This window comes from Cydia strobilella, chromosome 5, assembly GCF_947568885.1.
Source record: "Cydia strobilella chromosome 5, ilCydStro3.1, whole genome shotgun sequence".
In the NCBI taxonomy this organism is placed as follows: Eukaryota; Metazoa; Arthropoda; class Insecta; order Lepidoptera; family Tortricidae; genus Cydia; species Cydia strobilella.
The window spans coordinates 16,239,315-16,263,990 of NC_086045.1; the positions used below are offsets into that span (position 1 = coordinate 16,239,315).

General features: G+C 36.7%; 1 protein-coding gene across 1 annotated transcript in view; it reads right to left on the bottom strand.

Annotated features, from left to right (window-relative positions):
• Positions 1–1,489: 1,489 nt before the first annotated feature.
• Positions 1,490–24,676, bottom strand: part of LOC134741536 (uncharacterized) — a 32,049-nt gene continuing 8,862 nt past the window's right edge. The window contains exons 2-8 of the mRNA XM_063674356.1: positions 19,289–19,507; positions 16,537–16,694; positions 14,855–15,001; positions 11,769–11,916; positions 10,168–10,290; positions 9,487–9,631; positions 1,490–8,478 (exon numbers count right to left, since the gene is read on the bottom strand). Of these exons, the coding sequence (XP_063530426.1) occupies positions 8,338–8,478; positions 9,487–9,631; positions 10,168–10,290; positions 11,769–11,916; positions 14,855–15,001; positions 16,537–16,694; positions 19,289–19,507 (1,081 nt within the window). The 3' untranslated portion in view covers positions 1,490–8,337. The remainder of the gene's footprint in view (positions 8,479–9,486; positions 9,632–10,167; positions 10,291–11,768; positions 11,917–14,854; positions 15,002–16,536; positions 16,695–19,288; positions 19,508–24,676) is intronic.

A 24,676-nucleotide genomic window follows, 5' to 3' on the forward strand; every position in this document is an offset into this window, starting at 1 on the left:
AAGGGTGCAAAGTGGTATTTTACCCGCGAGTGTGGAATTGAAATACGAGCAAGCGAAAGGATTCTATAGTTGAACCACGAGCGAAGCGAGTGGTTCTAAAATAGAATCCTGAGCGTAGCGAGTGTTTTAACACACGAGAAGTAAAATACATTTGCACCCGTGTGTAACACAAAACTTTTCCCCTCACTATAGCGAGGAAAGTGCAACATCCACAGGTGTTAGATCATCTTCATCAACTGCAATCACTCATTTTTGTACGATATTATATCAAAAAACTCTGGAAATTCTGTACTTTTACGTGAAAAGTTCTTCTTCTTCTTCTTCTTTTAAAATTATGGCTTCAGCCCAGTGGGACTATTTCGCCAGTATCAAGGTATTGAGAGGTTTACAAACGACAAAAATTGTACGGTTGTACAAGACAGTGTACGGTGATTTGTTAGCTCTTGTAAATCGATAGCTAGTCTTTACAAGAAGCACGTGGACTACCGGCCGTTGACTCCAAGATGGTGGTTAAACGCGCTTCAAAATTAATTCTCCATTCACTGCACACTACCACATTAGTTTACTGTATAATAAGCTATCGATATTACACTTTAAACAATATTAATAAGCAAAAAACAAAGTAATTAATCACGATGCTAACTATCAAGATGGCGCTCGAACCGGAAGTCCTACGTGAAAAGTTTTCAAGTTAAATTTTTGTTGACAATGTTGACATTTCTGACGTATGAAATGTCAATGATGCGTTTTGAAATTGCATCGACTTAACTTGTGCGTTCAGAATTATATTTAACGTAATTATTAAAAAACAAACGTTTATTATGGAATTTTAAGGTTTATGACTTCAAAACATTAAATAAAGCTAAATCTGGTATTTTTTATTACATTCTCAAACCATTTATTTAATGATAATTAATATCGAACGAACCATTATTATGAGCGTTTTACGTTTTGTTATCTGTCAAGCTACTTAAACACGCCCCATCCAAGGTCAATTTACTTTCCCCACTAGTGGATAAAATGCGTTTTTCCCCGCTTGTTTTAAAGGATAAAAGACGGCTTTCCGAGCTAGTGAAGGGAAAATACCTTTGTGTATATTAGAACGTATTGATTTTATAAAAATAAGCATAGAAGAATTTTGAGATCTGTTTAGATAGACCTACATCTACAGTGGCGCCAACTGGTGAGCTGAGAGTTGGGAATTGTCTTTCGGAGTGCGTGTTCAGATATTTTTACGCACCTCGGCCGCTCCGATATATCTACGTTTTAAAATTCATTATGCGATCAGGGATCCAGAACTAAAATACTATAAGCTTGTGAAATATCAAACTGTATAACATTCGCTATTAATTACCATTTAAATGAGGAAATGCAAGTACCGTTATGTTCCGTTTTTAAGGTATAAAAATAAAACCAATTTATATAATGAATTTTATATTTGTAAAAAAATTCCTCTTCAATAGTAACAATTTGTCTATTATGTATCGTCGTGACTAGAAATATTAAGTACTTAATATTTCTGAAAAAAATATTTAAGGAAGGTTTTTACAATAAAAATAAGTACCTTAACCTATTACAATTTAAATTCCAAGTACCTAATATTTACAAACCCAGTGTTTTAATCAATAAGTGCTACACATACACAGCCAGTTCATAACAATTGTAAAATTAACAAGGCACATGGATTTAAGTTTCACAGCAGATATAAACCTGGGTAAGAGGAAAGTGGACAATCGCTTCTCCATACGAACATAGTCCCCATATTCCTCTTTGTAGAAATTTTTTTCCACTTCCACTTAAAAGAATCTCACAAAAAGTTGCTTTAGTAGGTACAAACAGCAACACTGTTAACTGTCCATAGGTGAACCTTATGTAATAAAGTCCACCTATGGACAGTTGGTAACAGTGTGGGCGATGGTACAGTCGCCATCAGATATATCGGAGCGGCCGAGGTGCTCAAAAATATCTGAACACGCACCTAGCGCCTTGACAATAGAGGCGTGTTCAGATATTTGTGAGCACCTTGGCCGCTCCGATATATCTGATGGCGACTGTACATGTTGTTTATTACGTCGTCTTCCGCCTGTTATTTCTACTTAACATCAAGGAAGAACGTAGGTACAATATTTTTCTTCTAAAACATTGTTTTATAACTGTAGTGCAGAAGCATACATATATGCACTTTTAATAGGTATTTTAAAATATTTTTAAATTCGATTCATTTTGGAAAATTAAGCGGTTGAAAATAAAGACAAATGAAATAAATAAATAAATCACAATTAATCATATTAATTGATGCATGCATCTTGTTTTATAAAATAATAAAGTTAACATCCAAGACAACGCGAATCGTAGAGGATGTATTTATTGAAATAATAAATAGGTAAAGGGGCCCACTGATTACAAGTCCGCCGCACGATATCGGCCTGTCAGTTGTTCAGAACAGTATTTTTTTTTATCTAACTGACTGGCTGATATCGTCCGGCGGACTGATAATCAGTGGGCCCCCTTAACGCATATTCAGTAAAATGGCAGTCAGATAAATTTACCGAGCTACGATGAAGTGTGTCTCGTTTACGCCTTCTCAATACTTGAAACATTTTTACAGTACTTATAAGCATTTGTTCCAAGCATGTAAAATATTTTTCAACTGAAAACTTAAAACACTTATCGTTCTAATTTATCCCGCGAGACACCCTGGTTTCTGTACCCTGGTCAATCAAAACACTTTAGCTGATAAGTAGCTGTTGGTAACCAGTGAGGTTTGCTAAATTTTCGAAATTTCAAATAGCAGCTTTACTGTACACTGTAATTTATTAGAATAAAAACACCTAGTCATCGAGGTAATACTGTATACGATACAACCTACAATGTAAATAAAAACTACACTCAAGGGCAGTGAAAATGCCACGCAAAGCGACCAGTCTTCATTGCTCTTGTACGAGCCCCGATGCAAATTAGTTCGTCTAGCTCCACACAACAATTTTGTTTATTCTAATAAATTTTACACATGAAGATAAAATGACCCAGTAAAGGGAACCGTAATAGTAATGTTTAATCTAGTTTATTTTGATCGTATAATAAAATTGCATGAGACTCTTATTGTTAAAAAAATGTACTTTTCAAAAACGTTCTCCAAATCATATTGTCCTCTCCTATAGCACTGCTGCATGCATGGACTCGAAACAAAATCGTCAGTACATTGGTAGAGCCGTGTTGCTTCCCCTAGTAATAGCCCTTTTCACATCTGTTATATTCCTACCCGTCAAATAAAAAAATCGTTATTTTTTTTTAGTACAAACGGTATTTCGTGTATTTGGATTTAGTTATTGGAGAGTATTACCATATAAAATTAAACTACATTAGCATTAGTATTAAATGTTAGTGATTTTTAAACTTAAACATTATTTTTGTACAAACGCGAGAATTTTAAAAAATGGTCTGACTAGACGAAAACATATGCATCGGGGCTCGTACGTACCTACATTTTTATGACAAATAAATACCTATGAGTATTTGGTAAATGTACCTATTTAATGTAATGACACACTACAGATTACATCGTAAAAAATATGATAAACACATTTTGTTTAAGTGCAGAACTTGTATTCAGGGTGGTATGCCACCTGACAAATTTCTTTGTCTAATGTTCATTGCGTCTCACTCTATCATTAAGCAAAATGTGAGACGCAAATAGAAATACACATTGGACCAAGATATTGGACAGATGGAATACCAGCCTATGCAAAACAGACAAGTGAATTTAGCGATGAAACATATTTAAAAGGTGGCTCGTTAACCAATTTGGCGATAAACCCAAAACATATATATATTACCCATGGTGAAGTCTTTGTTTCATTGTTAAAAATGGATACAAAATCTTTTATTATAAACAATCAAATTAATGGGGTCCCTTGGTTTGACATAATTATTGAAAGTCATAATGTAATGATTGTCATATTATCATTAGTCATAATTCTGAACCCGTTGACTTTCAGGATTTTCCTCGGGTTATCCTATAGATATACAATGTGTGGCCTGTAATAGGAGCAAAAAATTAAACTGTAGGCTATACTCCTCAAACTGACCAACATTTGTTCAGCGAATTTAAAAAATAATGAAGACTTTAGACTTCGTATTTTTCATACAAAATAAATATTATCTTCAATGTACGCCATTATCATTGTGATTGACGTTGCCTGTCACACCTTAAACATAACAAAATTCGCAATACATTGAGTCTTGGAAAAAACTTTAAAGTGTATTAAAAATCAAAACACAAGTTATTTTTAAAAGTCGCTGAACAAATGTTGGTCGGTATGAAGAGTACAGCCTACAGTTTAATTTTTTGCTCGTATTACAGGCCACACATTGTATAGGTTAGGTTAGGTTTGTTTTATAGCAATCCTGAAAAGTTACGCGTTTCTGAGAAAAACCAAATTATGACTAATGATACAATCATTACATTATGACTTTCAATAATTATGTCAAACAATAGAGACCCAAAAATTAATATATACTTATTTTGGAAGACATTTTTATACACAAATAATTATCAAAGTATTACTTTTGACGAAATATTTATAAAACTTTCACTGTACATCGAAGCTAGCAACTAACGTCTACATATCAGATCCACCAATAAGATTTTAAAATTCGATGTAAAGAGTCCAATCATTCTCCAATAACTACCTATAATAAAATTAGGACTATTAAGAGGATATTATTTTTGGGCGACATTTTTATTACAAAACCGTGAAAAATGTCGTCCTCTTAAATTAATGCGAAACACAACAGAGAACACTTTCAAATAGGAATAACACATCGCTTGGTGCGCTTTGATCGCAGTTAAATTCTTATGTATATATTTAGGCAATCCATAGGACATAAGTACTTGAGACTTCTCGACTAGCGAACATAAAACACAATGCATTTGTACCGAACAAAGGACAACGAGTGTGATATCTAGCCAGAAATACCAAAAATGTATTTACTGCGTAGTTGCGACACAGAAGAGCTCGAAACGGTGTGAATCATACCTTAAGCGCTTATTAGATCTATACGATTGCCAGGGCACTTGCAAACGGGGGCCGGTCAATGGGTGCTACAGTTACACCAAGATAAGTCTGCAACGATTTTGATAGCACGCAGTGCAAAGGTTTTTTTTATATATGCAAAACTCATATAATTGCATTTCTCAGCATATTCTTATAATATTTCGTGAACAGGTTTGGTAGTTAAGATTTTTTTTTCTTTGTTTTTTTTTTGGAAAATGTTCAAAATTGCGGAAATTGGCATAAAAGACTTAAGCGCCACACGGTCCATGGCGCTTAAGACCATTGTGAGTTCGCTGTGATAACGACAATGATGTATTCTTTATTTTTATTTTTTTTAAGTTTATCGCGAGGTCTAACAGAACCACTAGTATATATATTGGCAGGTAACCATAAATAAACAAAATTTGCACAACACTGATAGTAAGATAAAGATCTTAGCGCCACTTTCACCATTCCACTAACCCGGGGTTAACTACGTGTTGTGCAAATTTTACGATTTTCAAAAAATATATCTCCTTAGCAAAAGTAACACTATAAAGTCTAGTTGCAATGTAAATTTTAGCATATGATCTATCATGTGATAGTTAATTCAAATATTAATTTTCACTTAATTTGATTTTCCAGCGGTCAGTGCTTCCATTTCAATTTTTTAGAGTTCCGTACCCAAACGGTAATAACGGTACCCTATTACTAAGACTCCTCTGTCCGTCTGTCCATCCGTCTGTCTGGCTGTAACCAGCTGTATCTCATGAACCGTGATAGCTAGACAGTTGAAATTTTTACAGATGTATAATTTCTGTTGCCACTATAACAACAAATACTAAAAAGTACGGAAGCCTCGGTGGGCGAGTCCGACTCGAACTTGTCCGGTTTTTTAAATTTCAATATAGAAGTAAGTATGTCTTTTCATACGAAAAATACAGTTTGAGAACTTGAAATTGACAACATTTGTTTAAATTGTTATATTCTAGAAGCCAGAAAAAACAAAGTCTTTGGTCTAAAGCCTGACCAGGAATATAAGATCACGCGCCATGTTGCGGAATTTCATTAGAACTATTTTTTTCATAATATACTGAACTGTCACCCTATACATAAAAATAACAGCGCCCTCTTGACAATGATCATATATACTGGTCAGGCTTTAATAGGAAAGTCGGAATTCTAGTCTGAAAACTAAGAAAATTAGCATATTTATACGAATCTTCAGTGCCTCAGTACCCAGTTCCGAAGCGTATTGATTAGATACTATTAGTCATTATGGAAACGGTGGTTAATAAGCCACAATAAAAAACAAACATAATTTTCAGCAAAAGCTTCTAAGCGGAGTTTGAACCTAGATTATGGGAGTAAGAAAATGACACCATTTCAAACTTTCAATGAGTGCCGATCGAAAACAAAGTATTAAAAAAACTCCATGGATTTAGTTTTTTTTAGACACCCTCCTTGTTTTTTTTTTTAGCAAAATCTTAAATTAGTCAGCACACGCCTTCAGACGGTTTCATATGGAATGACTCGCTACGTGTGCTATTAAAATCGTTGCAGACTTATCTTGGTCTAACACTACCACCCTAGAACAGCAGTTTTCCGTTCCACGGAATATCAGGACACCCGCTACCAATATACCAAAAAATATATTTCCACAATAGATATCTAGTTAAATTTAAGTGTAATACTTGACATTTGACATTATAAAAAATATTCATTGTTTGATATTTTTACATTGAATATTTTTGACAATTCCAAACAAAATAATATATTTTCACGTTTCAAATATTGTTAACGATGTTCTGATATTTCGTGAAACGGGACAGTCAGCGCGACCATCGAAAATCCATGATACCGGCCCCGGGGGCGGCCAGGCGACACTGTAGATCTAATAACCGCTTTACTTCTCAGTTTTATAGGCTCGTTTTATAGTAAAAGACACAATTATAGTTGCGTAAGTAGGCGGAAAAATCAAGTCATGACAACACATAAAATATTAAGATACTTAAAAACGAGTAGGCAGAATATGCATATTGCATAGGTAGCTATGGAATTCCGCCAGACTAGCTATCTTATCGAAGGCCGTGAAAATAGCAATGTTAAAAGCAATAGCCCACCGCGAGATTAGAATTGAAGTCCGGCCTCACCAAGGTGAAAACAAAGAAGGCCAAGTACTTTTTTCGATGAGAACGGATTTGCGCAGCTAGCAGCCACTAGCCGCTCTTCGCAATATAGATAGGTACAGATAAATTAAGAAAATAAACTAGTGGACGCATGTCAAAATGGTCAGACTTAACCATGCTAAGCAGAGTTTTAAAATGCATACCTAAGTACAACTAGTACAGTACAAGAGAGTTTAGGTGTGAATGCTCATGCTCATGCGACCACGATAGAATAGGAAACTTTATCACTGGACAGTCAACAACGCTATCTAGCGCGAAGGGATTGAATGTTAGCTTTGTCTATCACGCAATATTTAATTAATGTTTAAATCGAAAATAGAACAAGTGACGAATTATAATAAAAATCTGCGATTTATAGATGATCCTGTTCGTCCGTCCCCACCTGTGGTTAAATGTTAACAAATGAAAATTGTCCAAAATCATGTACAACTGTATAACTGTACAATATAAAAACATTCATTAGTGTAGATTCAAGAAAAACATAATATTACAATTCAAACCTTCGAGCAAAGCTGTTCAATTCATCAAGTATCAGTACAATTATGTGATAAAGACGAGCAGAAAAGACATGTATATTAGAATAAAAAGCATTTCTATATTGTTATAAAATAAGTATATTATATCATATCATTATGCTATAATTAATTTAAAATATGGCCAAAGCTGTGACTTTTTTTTACTTTTTTAATAGATAAATAACCTTGGCATCGAGATCAAATACACAACTAAAACAAATTAAATGTGCTTGAGTTGTGTTTACGACTTTTCTTAAAACTAGGTAAACATTATCACTAGGAAAAACCACGCAGATCAGACACGTATCCTACCGATACACTTTTTGCCTAATTGTAAAATGATCCACGTTTTGGTATTAAAATACAGCATTCAACTACACAGCGCGCAGCTAGTCAAGATTTTATAGTTATTTCTCAAACATAACTTAATTGAGGTAAAAAATACTGACGCCATTGCGCTTGTGGACAAATATAACTAGCTAATCTCATTGAGCGGTTAAATGCTTCGCAAATCTCAGCTTGAGCAAACCAGTATTGAGCAACCGCGGATCGTTGTAGCGTAGCACCAGGGCGGGGTTCGTCGTGCTCGGGCGCGGCTCAGAGTTTGACGTCGTTGAGTTGCTGCACGTTGACGAGGATGTTGAAGGTGGCGCCGCCGCCCGCGCCCGCGCCCGCGCCCGCACGCGGCTGCGTCTCCTCGTCGTCGCGGTCGCGGTTGTTCCTGTTGTTGTTCGTGTCCTGGGGACAAATATCACCCACACCACGTTACATGCGGTCACGGACATCTTATATAGGTATGTCAACAGAACACTCGCTGTACACGGGTACAGATCTGGATACGGGTCCAATTGAGCCGTGGCTTTGATTTTTAAACAATGATTTTTACTTTTAAGCAATAAAACCTGTTTTTGCCGTTAGAACCATGATTAAGATTTCCATTTACCATTTATTTAGGTAATTAACAAAATACGGGGCATGGCTGTAAACAGGAAGGCAAAAAATCCTATCCATATTATTTCTACGAACCTAGGAAATCGCATTATTGAGATGTAGCAGGAAACAAAATAAAAATTACTTTTACAGTACATATGGTGCTGGTGGTACTTTCTCGCACTAGTGCGTAAAGAACACTTTTCGTGCATATGTCGAAAGTTTAAAGGGCCATATGTACTGTAAAACGTTGTACGATACACGTGCGAATCGGTAATTCACAACTCGTGTCGATTTAAAACACCCTGCGGTCGTGTTTTAATTTATCGCCACTCGTTTCGAATTTTCTCTTTTCCGCACTTGTATCGTAAATAACTATTACGGTATTAAACAGTCAAGTGGAAATTATTTAGCGTGCCTTCCGATTGTAGATTAGTTCCAAAAATTGACTCTTGGACTTGATAGGAATATGGAATATGGGTGATTTTCCCGAATACACCTCTAATAGTCTAGTTGTGCACGTGCAATAATAATAATTATTAGCTTATACCTATGTGAATGACGATTTTACCAGCTTCTAGCATCCATAGTGTCCCTAATGTTCAATAACAAAAATACTTTTTTTTATTACACAACATAGTGTTATGTTAAAAAATAAAAAAGCTAAAAATACTAAGATTATTTTCATAAAATTCAAACTCCAACTATATACTAGTTGCTACTATCATCGGTATCATCACAAATTTTCTGTGCAGTGGAAAAAAAAATATTCCTGTCTCCACAAAATCCTATCCAAAAGCATGAGGTTAAAGTTACCTGTCGCAGGCGGGGCACCTTGCTGGGGGTGGCGTCCTGGCAGGGCGGGCGCACCAGCGTGGCGCCGCGCGCGGCCGCAAGCTGCGCCGCCAGCGACGCCGCGCCCGCGCTCGTCGACGACGCGCTGCTGCTGCCGGACTCCGAACTGTTATCAATCCTTTCATTTAATGTCTGCATCTGCGTGCCACTGCTCTAACCAATCTAACCATATCTGTTGTAAGGGTTGTTCTCAAAAAATATTTCTGCGGTCTAATTGCCGCGACCCATACGTGTATGAAAAGAGTCGTGGCATTATGTCTTATAATATTTATTTATCATTTATGTATTCCGTAATATGTATCTGTTGAACAATAGTAGATTGTGCCAAAACAACCTATTTTACCAGTAGCAATAGAGTATAAATAAACCAAGCCATCCTTCACCGTTGTTGCGCGAATTTCGCATCATCGCCCCACCACGCGGCGGCGCACCATAACTTTAACTATCATAACGAGTTACGCGCTCAAATGTAATATATTTTTGTATATTTCCTCGCAATCGAAGTTTTATTCTTCATTTTAAATTTAAAGATTGTATGGGCTTAGATTTTTTTCAACATCTATAAAATAATTAAACATAAATGTAAAAAAAACGCTTGTGTCCACTCGTTTTAAAATCCTGAACGGGTGCTGCCATACTCACTTGTGCCATACGACATGCGTGTTGTTGTTGGCGCTGTCGCCGTCGCCGGGCCGCCACGGGCTCTCGGCGGTGTTCTCGTCGTGCAGGTACTCCGGCTCGGGCTCGCGCTCCGCCGTCTGATGGCTACCCACAAATATACCAAGTTAATATATAATCGACTGCAAGTCATACCTATGCGAAAGTACCAATAAAAACCGGACAAGTGCGAGTCGGACTCGCCCACCGAGGGTTCCGTACTTTTTAGTATTTGTTGTTATAGCGGCAACAGAAATACATCATCTGTGAAAATTTCAACTGTCTAGATATCACAGTTTATGAGATACAGCCTGGTGACAAACAGACAGACAGACAGACGAACAGACGGACAGTGGAGTCTTAGTAATAGGGTCCCGTTTTTACCCCTTGGGTTCGGAACCCTAACTACGGTTTTTAGTTTTAAAGTGTGTCGATAGATGGCAGTGAATTTACTGTGGTTACAAAATTTACTATGACAGTACCGCTCTAATATTATATTCTCTTTGACTATACTATACAAACTATACTATAGTATACTATAGTATAGTTTGTATAGGTATTGTATTGTACAACTATATACAGCTTGTTTAAACTTATGTTACATAGTATGTATGTGTTTAAATCTAACAAAATCAGGCATCGGACTATCATAAAATAATCACAATGTACGGCGCAGACAGACAAATTTAATATAGCTTGTGCTCAAGTATAGGGCACGCTCCCGGGAATTCCCGAGACTGATTTTTCCCTACCGGAACTGGTGAACAAATTCCCGGGATATCTCGGGATTTTTATAAATGTTGTTATATCGATTTATGTCTAATTGCGAATTGGCTACGAGACCGAAATTATGTTGTTTGTCTTTTTTTTTTTCTAAAAACAATACTTTGTTGAACAGCATTGCCTTGCATAAAAAAACGCATTTAACTGATTTGCAAGACCAAAGTGATCCCATAAGTGTTCCGTTTTTCAAAACAAAGTTTTGCACAGAACACTAAAAACACTAATAAGTTGGCATTTCATGACGAACTTCAAATTTAAATTACATTCAATTGTTTAGGCTTTCAATTTGGTTTTTGTATGCAGGCAGAAGATATGGGCGATGGCCAAGGGGAGTGGGACGGGCATACATTTAGTTACAAGTTTAATTCTTTAGGGGGAGGCAGCTGACTCTCCCTACCACTGCCACCCCCTGGCGATGCCCTTAAAGGTAAAGCTAATGGTGCAAAGTCCCTTTTGATAATTAAATACTAGGATATTTTTTTTCTTTTCTGGAATTTTTTATTAACCTTGTATTAAACCACAACTTGAAGTGTTCATTCATTATTGTATTTGAATACTCTTTGAGTTACGAGTTATTCGCTTTGCGTTGTTATTATGTACATACGCAATAGATACCTACTAATCAAACTTAACTAATAATACGTTATAAGCCGGTTGTTAGTTGTTACATATTTGAACACAATAATACAGACATTAAAGACTTTGCCCGCTTGTTTCGGTCACATGTCTATCCAAATATTGAGCAGAATATCGTATGCAAACAATAAGTATTATGGATTGTGTTGTGTGTAGTAGGTACTGACTTGGAGGGAAGGTGCGGGCCGCGCACGTAGCAGGGGTTGTTGTAGAAGTTGGCCTCCTGGTTGCCGGCCGACTCGCGCGTCGGCGTCGGCGTCGGCGTCGGCGTCGGCGTCGGCGGCGGTGGCCGCTTTATGAACGGGCTCGCCGCTTCTGGGAAAAAAACAACATACTGTATAACTTAGGGCCGGTGCACCAAATTGTTTGTCATCGTTAAGAGTTCGCTAAATTTTATTGTATGGAAAATTTCATAATAAACTGCCGCGGCGCGCCGGGTGACGTTCAATGTAAAATTTCATTCTGTATTTGGCCATTTTGGACAGATTTAAATTCCGCTAATTACATTATAAAAGCTGCTAGAAAGTTTAGAATTTAGCAACTTTTTAAACAAATTAAACAATCAACTGCATTTTCATTACTGCTAAAAATATGTCGTCTAAAACCATAGTCTAAAACCCACAGGTCGACCAAAAGGCATCTAAACTTGTATAGATAGGTGTGTATAGGTAAAACACAACTAACGGACAACTGATCATTAGCACGCGTTTATACTTGCTAAGCATGTTTTGCAAAATCAACTTTAATGCGTGCGTAGTGGGGCGTATTTAGACGCATCAAATAAAAGAATACCAAAGCGAGGCGACCTTGCTCAAAATAAACGACTTTATAACAGAGAGAAGAATATGACTAATCCGAAACAAATCACATTACACAATACTAAAAGTGAAGTTCTAAGCACAACATGTAAGATTTAGTTATAACTTAATAACTATGGCAAAGTGTAGATTGACAGATGAAGATTATATATGCTTTCCTGTTTGCATTAAAAAAGCAAACGTTTATATTTTAAAACAACACGGAACGGAGTCTTCGTAATTGTTAATCAAACCTCTATTTAATTTAAACTAACACAATCGCAAATACGTCACTTGTTTGCTACGGGTACGGTAATTGAAAATATAACTACCTACCTACCTCCCTAAAGCAAGTAAATAAACACCTCAGCTGATGAGAGCTGACATTGAATTTATAGCAAGCCCTTCAAACAACCGCTCTTACTCATTTCTTCAACGGATAGGTAACCGTTAATAGTTAATTAGATGTTTAGCCACGGCACAAGGCCTGCCTGTTGTGTTTTTAATTCTCAATTGCGCAAAGCCACAACGAGGATAAGTGGTTTTTCCAGACTAATCTAAGATTATGAATAATATGGATTCATGAAGTCACGAACCCGAAGTAAATAAATTCAGAAACGGTTTAAAACGTAGTATAGTTGTGGGAAACGCATTGAAGTGTACCCATACCTACACTACCTACAGGTTCCTTATAATTATTAAACTATTATATACTTAATAATTATAATGTTCAATTTAGTTAATACAATTGACACACTAACTATTTAATTGTTAATGTTTTCATGTAAATGTGCCACTTAATCAAAGAGTAAGTGTGCTAATTCCCATTAAATAGGTACCTAAATCAAAGTGACGTATTTAAACGAGCGTGGCCTGACGTCAGTATGATCATCGGTCAGTGGATATCGAAGTGTCTATAGATGCATTTGGTTTAAGTGTTGTTGTAGGCGATTCCAGCGCTTATAATCTTATACATTTTATAAGTAACGCAATAGCCAATACACTACACCGGACTGTCATGCTGAAGTAGCGGAGCTCTCCGCGCTAAAAAGTCGAGCGCAGCCCGACGTTCGGAGAGCGCTTGGCGTTCTTCTACACTGGGCGCTCTTTATGTGGTCGGGCGACCTTTCATACCTAATCTGTAGGTATTGTTATTCAGGAATACATTATACGAATATTAAGTAGGTAGATTAACGTTTATCTTATCTTATGTTATTTTAATATCCTTTGTTAGTTTCATACACTATTTACTACTAAAAACTAATTTGCTACGCCCTATCAAGGTTGTATTTTGTACTACCTTCTTACTACGTTGTATGTGCATATTTACTAAGCAGCATAAGACAACAAAAATAATAAGAAACAAAAGCTAAATCTAATAAAAACCGGCCAAGTGCGAGTCGGACTCACGCACGAAAGGTTCCGCCGTACCATTACGCAAAAAACGGCAAAAAAATCACGTTGTATGGAAGCCCCACTTAAATATTTATTCTATTCTGTTTTTAGTATTTGTTGTTATAGCGGCAACAGAAATATATCATCTGTGAAAATTTCAACTGTCTAGCTATTACGGTTTATGAGATACAGCCTGGTGACAGACAGACAGACGGACAGTGGAGTCTTAGTAATAGGGTCCCGTTTTTACCCTTTAAATATTTATATTATTCTGTTTTTTAGTATTTGTTGTCATAGCAGCAACAAAAATACATCATCTGTGAAAATTTCAACTGTCTAGCTAACACGGTTCATGAGATACAGCCTGGTGACATACAGACAGACAGACGGACAGACGGACAGCGGAGTCTTAGTAATAGGGTCCCGTTTTTACCCTTTGGGTACGGAACCCTAAAAAAATATGACCTAAAACTATTTAAAAACTACCTACAAAATTAAAACTAATAGAAAACTAAAATGAAGTTGTGTATAAACTTAATGTTTGTAGTTGGGCAGCACGTGGTTATGGGCAGTGGGCAACGACGAGCACTCCGTAATTTGGCTTTGACTGGAATCTATACTTAGCCACATTACAATCGACAGTTGACATAATTTTAAATAATGAATGAATGATTTATTTATTTCATTCATTGCACTGAAATTATAATGCCCTCATTGACATCCCTGTCAATACTGGGTCTGAACATTATTACAAGCATATTATAGAGAAAGAAATAGTAATATGATTAGGTTTGTCCGGTCGGAGTATTTTACAGATGGCGCCAGCATAGCTTGCCCTGTCAATCCCTAGAATTGTCCCAATCTTGTTTTTTTTTTATATTATGGCCTGGATGACAGCGCTTTAAGCCAAATCTCATAGAACAAAACTAGAGAAAGGGGCAAGCTATGATGGCGCAATCTATGCAAACCTTTGACAGTTGCCAACCCCATTGTTACGGTGGTTAGTGTAGTTCGGAGCAGTGGTTACTACTCTGGCTGTGGCTATTTAATTTAGTATTTACCTTCGTCAGTGAGATGCGGCGGGTGCGGGGCGGGGGGCGACTCGGGGCGCACGGGCGTGTAGAGCGTGTTGTAGGGCGGCGGCGGCTCGGGCGCAGACGCGGCTGCGGGCGGCCCGCTGACGCAGCTCGGGTGGAGCGACGTGGTGGCTGCATGGACAATAACATTGTCATCAAGGGCTTAACACACAATTATCAATGATGAAATAACTTCTATGGATGGATAGGTACGACAATGACCCAACTCAATCTGTTAATCACAACTTGAATAACTATCCTGTTAATCGATTTTCATTCCTTCCATTTAGACCAACTCAACTCGATTATGGGGCGATATATCCTCGGCAATTAATTATGTTAGTTTATTTAATAAAAACTACAATACAAGCCTAAGTCTCTTTTTAATAAACTTAATAAAGGAAGTAACTTCAATGGAGACTTCCTTTTATTATTTTACAACTTAAAAGCTTTACATGTATGAAAGCTAAGCAAGAAAATACCTATACGCTTAAAAACTAATAATCTATATAAACTTACGAGTCATAATGAGTCGGATTTAACGATCATTGGCAAAGTAATGATCACGCTCAGATCTCAGACATTGTGACAGTGCGTATGCGTGAACAAATCATCGTGTGTCGTGTCCCATCGAAAATATGACCTTGAATACTTTGAGCAGCACCTTTTACTTTTTTTACCTATTCGCCTCGTCTGGTCCTTTCTCGTGAAGACAAAGATGTTAATAACCTACCGGTACGTAATAGTACGCATGAAGTATCACCGCGGCAAATGGAGGTCGAAAATTCGGATATGATGTTATAATAGGTCAGCATAACTCGCCATCGCTTCTTTGTATATACGTTTCAGCTGATTATAGGTACTCGTGATCTAGCAACTGTACACTTGCACCTCACTGTGTAAATGGCGTGCTGTTCCGATCCCTATACAACTTAAGAAAAACTCCTATTTTTATAAACATATTAGGTAATAAGGCCATTCATTACAGTAGTTAGCTACCTAATCGAATGCCAGACACACGTTCCAGAACAATCGCCAGTATAGTTTATCAGAAATAGATAACACGGAGATATGACATCATTTTTTCCCTGATTCATTTATTAACCAAAAGTACTTTGGACCATAATACAAATTATTCAAAATGCATAGGTACCTAGTTTATTTGATTGTCATTGAGCATTATAAAATAAGTATACCGAATACCCAACTTCTACAGAGTGCGGAGTAGATAGGTAGGTACGAGTACTTCTAAGTCTTCTAAGATAACCTGCAGTGTCTGGATATCTTAATTCTTATTATAGTCCGCGTCAACCGCTCGACTCCCAGGGATTATATCTAAGTTCCAAGGGTTTTTTACTTTTTATAAATTTTGTATTCTAAACGCGTGTGACTTTTCTATCGGATCGGAGATCGGATATTGAGTCTTCGAGATTCGAGGGGTTAAAACTATTCTTAGACAATAGCACAAAATATTCTACCTAATTTCTTTCAAATCGTGTGTAGGTAATAAGTAGGTACCCTAACATAAGTATCCACTTTTCTTTACAGTATGGCCAATGGCGACGTGGGTACTAGTTGGAGCACTTGCGGTACCAAAGTGTATGCAAGTAAATGGGCACAGGGTGACATGAACAGAACAAGAGCATGAATGAGACGACTCGACTTACAGGAGAAGACGCGGAAGGTGTCGGTGTTGCGCAGCACGTAGACCACGATAACGACGGCGGCGACGAAGAGCAGCACGCCGCCCAGCGCGATGCCCACCCACACGTAGGTTAGCGAGGGCGCCGACACGCACTGCAGCCCTTTCACGTCTTCCGACAGCCTGTACACATACCAATACAATACGTTACTCTACCTACAGATATATAACACGGTACACGTCTACTTTTTACTGTAAAAAAGGTGAGACATGGTAAACGGTTAACAAATGTATGATTTATGTCTAAGTTAAACTTAGGCCTTGGTCCCTATACCTAGTGCTCCTTGTAGTATTGTATATCCTCTTAAACTAACCGGATTAACCAGTATATCAATCGTTAAGATAAACTAAGAAAAAATGATATAGGTTTGGTTATTTTCAAAGGGTAAACAATACTATACTTACTGTATGTACATATATTTGACGACGGGAACACCCAAATATTCCGAAGTACGTTTTTCCGATATTTATAACCACGATTTTCATAATCCAGATTTTTTATAAGTCCGAAATATCAAAACTACGATTTTTAAAAACACGATGGAATAAAATCACGAATGTGCTATTTCCGAAAACTTAAAATCCGATTGTCATTTGACCGAAAGCTTAAAGTTCCGATTATACACTTTTCCAAAAATATTTTATTCCGAATTCTTAAATTCCGAAAAATCATTGTCCGATCGGAAATAAAATAATTCGGTATTGAGAAATTCGGTCTTTTGTAAGGTCGGAAAAATGAAATTCGTAATATTCAAATAAAGACTCACGTTTTAGTAACTCGGTATTCAGAAATTCGGTTTTTTGTAAGGTCGGAAAAATTAAATCCGTGATATTCAAATAAAGACTCACGATTTAGTAATTATTACGGGTGCCTGTCGTGCCGCATCATGTTAAATTCGGCATAAAATATTTTTGTCAAAAATTCGGCATAAATAAATTAGGCAGAACTGCGACCCTGCGAACCCGAACTGTTGCCAGAAGTGGGTTAGGTTAGGTTAGAACTGTGACCCCCAAGAAAACGAACTGTTGCCAGAAAAGTGGGTTAGGTTAGGTTAGAACTGCGATCCCCAAGAAAACGAACTGTTGCCAGAAAAGTGGATTAGGTTAGGTTAGAACTGCGACCCTCAAGAAAACGAAGTTTAACAATATATTCGGAATATCGTTATATATTCGGAAATTTAAAAATGGGGATATTTAAAATAGGAATCACGTCAATTCGGAATAAGGGCAGTTCAGAATTCGTGATTTTGAAAATAGTAAGAGTTAAATTCGTCGTTTGTCACTGTCGGAATTGTTATAATCGGAATTATGTGGTTCGGAATTTAAAATTTCGGAATAATGGCCATTCGGAATGCGTGATTTCAAAAATCGTAATTGTTAAATTCGGTGTTTGTCACCATCGGAATTGTTATAATCGGAATTATGTGGTTCGGAATTTACAAAATTCGGCTTTTTGGGTTTTCGGAAATATAAATCTTCGTGATTTTCATCATTCGTAATTACGACAGTCGGAATTTTGACGGGTCGAGCATTTAAAAATCGGAATGATAAAATTCGACATTTTAAAATTCGTAATAAAATTTTTCGGAATTATGTAGTGTACCCATTTGACGACCGGTCTGGCCTAGTGGGTAGTGAGTGTAGAGACCTTGTCTGTGAAGCCGATGGCCCTGGTTTCGAATTCCGGTAAGGGCATTTATTTGTGTGATGAGCACAGATATTTGTTCCTGAGTCATGGGTGTTTTCTATGTATTTAAGTACATATTTATGTATTATATATATCGTTGTCTGAGTACCCATAACACAAGCCTCCTTGGGCTTACCGTGGGACTTAGTTAATCTGTGTAAGAATGTCCTATAATATTTCTTTATTTGTTTATTATTTATTATAATTTGTATGAGTCTTTGCAGGAGTCTCTGTTTCATAATATTTTACAATTTATAATAGAGCCAAACTACGCCCTACTACTTTTATGTAAACTGTGTAGAGCTAATCTGGTCAATCAATGTTATATACGAGTATGACGCGCAATCGCGTCGGCAAGCGACACAAACACGACTCAAGAGATCAAAGAGCTCAATGAACCATGAACCAGTCAAAACACTCATAACATTACAGGTCATAACGACTAACCGCCCGCGATGTTCAATTGTGGTATCCTATTCCCATTAAAACCCAATCGCTTAATACCTAGTCATAATTACGGTTACGGATTACGGATCACATGTCGGTAAATAGGTGCAGTCACCTGCAGCAGACACCTATGTACGTGACTCCACTTGCATACGAACTTCCATGCAAGTGGTGTAGGTTATCGACTTTAGTACCTAAGTACTTAATACTACGTAATAAAAAGCTAAGAAATTTACCCTTGAAAGCAAACTCCGCAATCAACGACCGAGGTGATGCATTTGTTGTTGGAGGCCTATGTCCGAAAATGGACAGCCCAATAGATAGTTGTAGATTTAAGAAAATTATTATAATGAAACAAATACTAGAATTTAAAATTATTACCATATATAAATTAATTTCTAATGCTATAAATACAAATGGTAAAATTGATGCTAACTTGTTAACTAAATATACCTAAATAATCATTTATGTTATGTTTTTAGTGTAGTAAATATATCGATGCATGGAATGTTAATAATGTAATCTATTGGAATAAACGGCTTAATTATTATTATTAATTATAATAAAAAGCTAAGAAATTTACCCTTCAAAGCAAACTCCGCAATCAACGACCGAGGTGATGCATTTGTTGGTGGGGTCGATCGGAGGGCTCCGGTTGAATTCCGCGCAGTTGATGCACTTGCGACACTTGAACACCACACGGTCGCAGTAATAGCCGTCCGTGCAGTTGTACTGGTGGCCGTCGCACTCGATAGGCTGCCCTGCCGCCGCTCCCCACCAGGCTGCCACTAGCAACAGCGACCTGCGGAAATATCACACAATTACCATAACGAACACAATGACGGTAATCGAGTAATCGTTACGCAATCGTAATGCGTAATTAAACAAAATTGTCTGGGAGTGATAGAGACCACACCATACCAGTCAGAGCTCGTGTTGTCTTATTTTTATACTTCAAGTACTAACCCTATACAATATGAATGTCGTAGACATGTGCATAAAAATGTGCAGCCCATTAAATAAATAAATAAATAAATAAATAAATTTTATAGGACATTCTTACACAGATTGACTAAGTCCCACGGTAAGCCCAAGGAGGCTTGTGTTATGGGTACTCAGACAACGATATATATAATATTTAAATACATAGAAAACACCCATGACTCAGGAACAAATATCTGTGCTCATCACACAAAATAAATGCCCTTACCGGGATTCGAACCCAGGACCATCGGCTTCACAGGCAGGGTCACTACCCACTAGGCCAGACCGGTCGTCGTTATAAAAGTGGTTCCGTATGATTTACACATTCACCCATAAACATAACAAACCCACTATGATTATGAGCCAGACCATATAAACTACTTAAGTAAGGTAATAATACAACTAATGCCTACATGGGTATGTAAATAGTACTCACATAATTAGCTATTACTTCCAGTTTAATATTGTTTTACACACCTATTCCCGCTGCATTATGAAATAATATGACACACGTGTGCTAACTCGGAGCACGAATACCAAAGTGATGAAGCAAAATATTTGAGGCCAAAAAATTATATCGATATCAGACAAGATATCGAACCTCCCTATTATAGAGGATTTTCATTGAGCACACGTATAAATATAATGTCGACATCTTCTTTAACGATATCAAATCCCTAGACCGTGCCCCAACCCAACTTAGAATACGTACCTAGTGTACCTGACCTACCTACCTATGAATATAAGTAAGAATATAAATCAGATCTAGGCATATCTTATATACCACCTATCTTATTTGCCACGAAATATGTAAATTTTTATAAGAAACAAGGTTTATAGCTCAGACATACGTTGCAAATACAAACACAAATCGTTTATTTACCAACATTTTTTTTACAAATTGACATAACAGATTGAACGCAACATAAATTACTAACCTAATCCATATAAAGGTCATCAGGTTATTGACTGCAGTCAAGAACCTATCAAAGATTATGCACTAACTAAACATAAAGATCTTCATAAAAAGTACCAATGTCTCACGCAATTACTGCAAACAAGAAACACCAATAGGATCGCCTAACCGCCAGCTGGTAACCAGTGTGACTCACCTTCTAGAAACATCGCAAACAAAAGCAAAGGACTAGTGTTACCTGATCATAAAGAAGGTTCATTTCGCCGGTCATTTCAAAGAAGTAATAGAGTAAACTTTTTTCAATTCTGTGACCAAAACACTCGCGTATAAACAGGATGTTAACAGGAACTTATTAGATATTATTTGTTGTGATATTTATGAAGAAGACATATTATGCATATTTTGTAGGATGCACTAACGAATACCTAACTGTAATGTAACTTGAATGAGTAACATTGATTTAGTACGTAAGGTGCTTCACGGAAAAACATTCAAGCATAAACGACCTTCAAAGCTCATTTATACAGGCGTAGGTGTAACGAACAAAGTACAATACCAAAAGTTACACTTATACTCGTAGGTATATGATTATACAATACATACCTACCTATATTATATAATAAATAAATAAATAAACAAATAAATATTATAGGACATTCTTACACAGATTGACTAAGTCCCACGGTAAGCCCAAGGAGGCTTTTGTGTTATGGGTACTCAGGCAACGATATACAGATTATATGAATACTTAAATACATAGAATAACACCCAAGATTCAGGAACAAATTTCTGTGCTCATCACACAATCATACAAATAAATGCCCTTACCGGGATTCGAACCCAGAACCATCGGCTTCAGAGGCAGGTCACTACCCACTAGGCCAGACCGGTCGTCAAAACAATAATAAACATAATATCCTAACACACCTACAACACCTACCTTTTGTTAAAAACGAACATCTATAAAATAAAACTAAAAACTAAAACTAAAATACATCTAGAAAATGTGGCCCCTAACTATATGTATGTTTAGAATATTTGCCAATTTTAGGTAGGTACACATCGATACACGAGAGACATTATCTAGTCTAGACTCTTGATTACATACCTTTACCTATACATGAGTAAACAAATGGTACAATGCCTGCATGCCTTGACTCCCTCACCTACCCATGTAGTAACACTGTTTAGGTAGAGTAAACAACAAAGCTGCGGCAGTAATAATACTGTACATGTAAGAACGCTATTAAAACGAGCTTTGTTCATAAGTTATTCAAAGCGTGCGCAACCGAGACAGCTAGTCACAACTCACATGTATTATTAAACTTGCACCCTCTACCTAGGTTGTTCTTTAACATAACGTAACTGCGTAATAGACAAGCTTAGTAGGCTAAGTAGTAATATTATAGGCTGTCTGTATCTGTATTGTACGCTAGCCGCTGTGACGTGGCCTAACGTACTAACATCACACGATAGTGGTCCGATCCGTCATACCGTTGTCCTTATCAGTCAATTTATTGTTGTGCTTACCGAGTGTAATGCAATCAGGATCTACAATACAGTTTCGCAATATATATTAAGTATTTATACAGTAGCGGCAAATAATCTGTCATATTTTTTTAGATACATTTGCATACTTTTTTTAATAATTTCTCAAAAACGGCTCCAGCGATTTCGATGAAATTTACAATATAGGGGCGTATGAAAACGACAATTCCATCATCATTATTTTAAAAATGAACCCTTCGTTTTAAATTGTAAAGTAATGATGCGATTAAAATTTCTTACTAGAGGCTAAGAACGAGGCCGCCGTATAGGACGTGGATGATCTCAAAGAAAATATTTTTTTGGCAAAAATTTCATTTTTGGTACAAGCTTTTATCGCTGACTGTACTTTTTTTCCGCAGGCAACAAATACTCATCGAGACAATTCTAAAGACCCCAAAAACAATTAGGTTGCGTTGCTTTATCACAGAGTTCCTATGACCACCTCCTGTCTTCATCATCAGATCAGCTCGATGGTACCATAACATTGCATTGTCACCCGACTTACTTGCGTATGCAAATTGTCAGCTTCATCGGAAACCGGGAAGATGGTTAAATTAGTTACCTTAGATTCCATTACATAGTTACATGTTACATACAGGTTGACCTAATAACAGCGTGTTAAAAAAGCAACGCCCAGGTTAAAATCACCAAAGGTTAGAGACAGGCGAAAAATTTTCAAGCCAATTTCGTGTGACGAAATTTCATATGTAATAAAGATTAAAAAAATCTAGACAGATAATAGTAGATTGTTAACCAAGGGATGAAAGGCACTCATTTCAGTCGAAGTAGTTTAGTGTTCGAACGCAGTGAGAGCGCCAATAGTCCGAGGCTGAAATGATTCCTTATACCCGAGTTAAACACTACTTTTCATTTCGAATACGAGGAAAGTAAAATGCCTGTGTTTTAAAAAACATGACTAAGTATAAAATTTTATAGCATTTCTTGAGGGTACTCTCAACTCAATTAACAATTTAAGTAAAAGTATCGTTATTTATGGAATGGGGAGTTAAATATCAGAATGGATAATGTATAACAAATCCATTCAAAACCAAATTTCAATTGCTTACTGTAAAAAAAGGAAAAAATTGTACTTTTAAAGTAAAATGCTCTAGTGCAGAAACGTATCACTTTCTGCACACTTTTTAGAACAACAATGACCCTCTTTCAGAGCATGAGAAATGAAACTTATTATACATGCATGCACTGAAGTGACTGAAGACTACCTGTAATAACAATTCAAATTAATTAGAAATGAATTTCATGAACTTTAAAAAAATCGTTCGTTTACGACTAAAGGACATGGCACACTGCGTTCGATTCGCACGTCGCTATAATACACGCATAGGTTGTCTCGCTCAAACTTCGAACCGACGTGCGAATCGGACGCAGTGTGCCATGCCCCTAGGCTTTAAACGCTTCACACACCTTACTTAATTCAGTCCTGCTAACTAAATAGGATCCTAAAAAAAGATCCTAGTTAGTGGAGTCACTGGAGTCAGACTTACTAAACGCGGTTACACCTTTACGATGTCAGATTTAGGATTCTGAATTAAGTCAAATGTGTGAAGCGCTTTAGCTTGCCGGCTAGCCCTAGGACAGAAGAGTAACACATGCACTTTAACGACGGTACACTTTATTCTAATAAGGAATTATTTTAAAAGTAAACTATAACATCTACTTTCACTATCTACCACCAGTCCACCACCAATGATATATACATATACATATATAGGCACATACGCATTTAATTCTACGATAAAAAGCAGATACGTAATTTTCTACATACCTATACGAGTACGATTGATTAATAAAATCCGGAAGTTGGCCTAGTTTTTAAACGATATGAATCATAACATTCATATCATATTTCATAAGTAGGTAATAGGTATTCCCATCGGTAGGTAAAGTCCCCACCCTCATACTCGTATCCGTATTAAGGTACCTACCTACTAAGATAGTAAAATGACAGTAGTTTGAAGTTGTTTACAGGTTTTTTTACCATGCAGCACTCCCGTTTGGAAAGATCCGTGTTTATTTTTTGAAATCAGCGTGAAAAGTTGAATTTGATAAAAAATATAAATTGTTTCTTCACATTCGCTGGTAAAATTGTCTTTTAACCGATGATTTTGAGTAAGAAATTTGTAGGTATTTGATTTGTAATGTTTTACGGCTAATAGTTTCCTTGCGATGGCGAGGTGAATAACTTTAACAAAGTTTATTCACTCCTCGTTCCTTGTTTAAAACCTTGCAACACATGCACCTTTTTTCGTAATCTTAAATAATAAAAATGAAGTATATAGGAACATATTAGGTATAAAGAGAACGATAAGTTTAGGTGTAGGTACAACAAGCTGGGCTATTATTCCGATCGCCTACCGAGTACGGTACTCATTGATCAGATGTAAATCTGAACTCCGTACACGTATACTCGTTACAATACTCGATGTCGCTTTTACTGGCTCACTCGAGGAGAGGAGGATGAGATAGGATGGAAATACAAATTTAATTATACAGGAGTCGAAA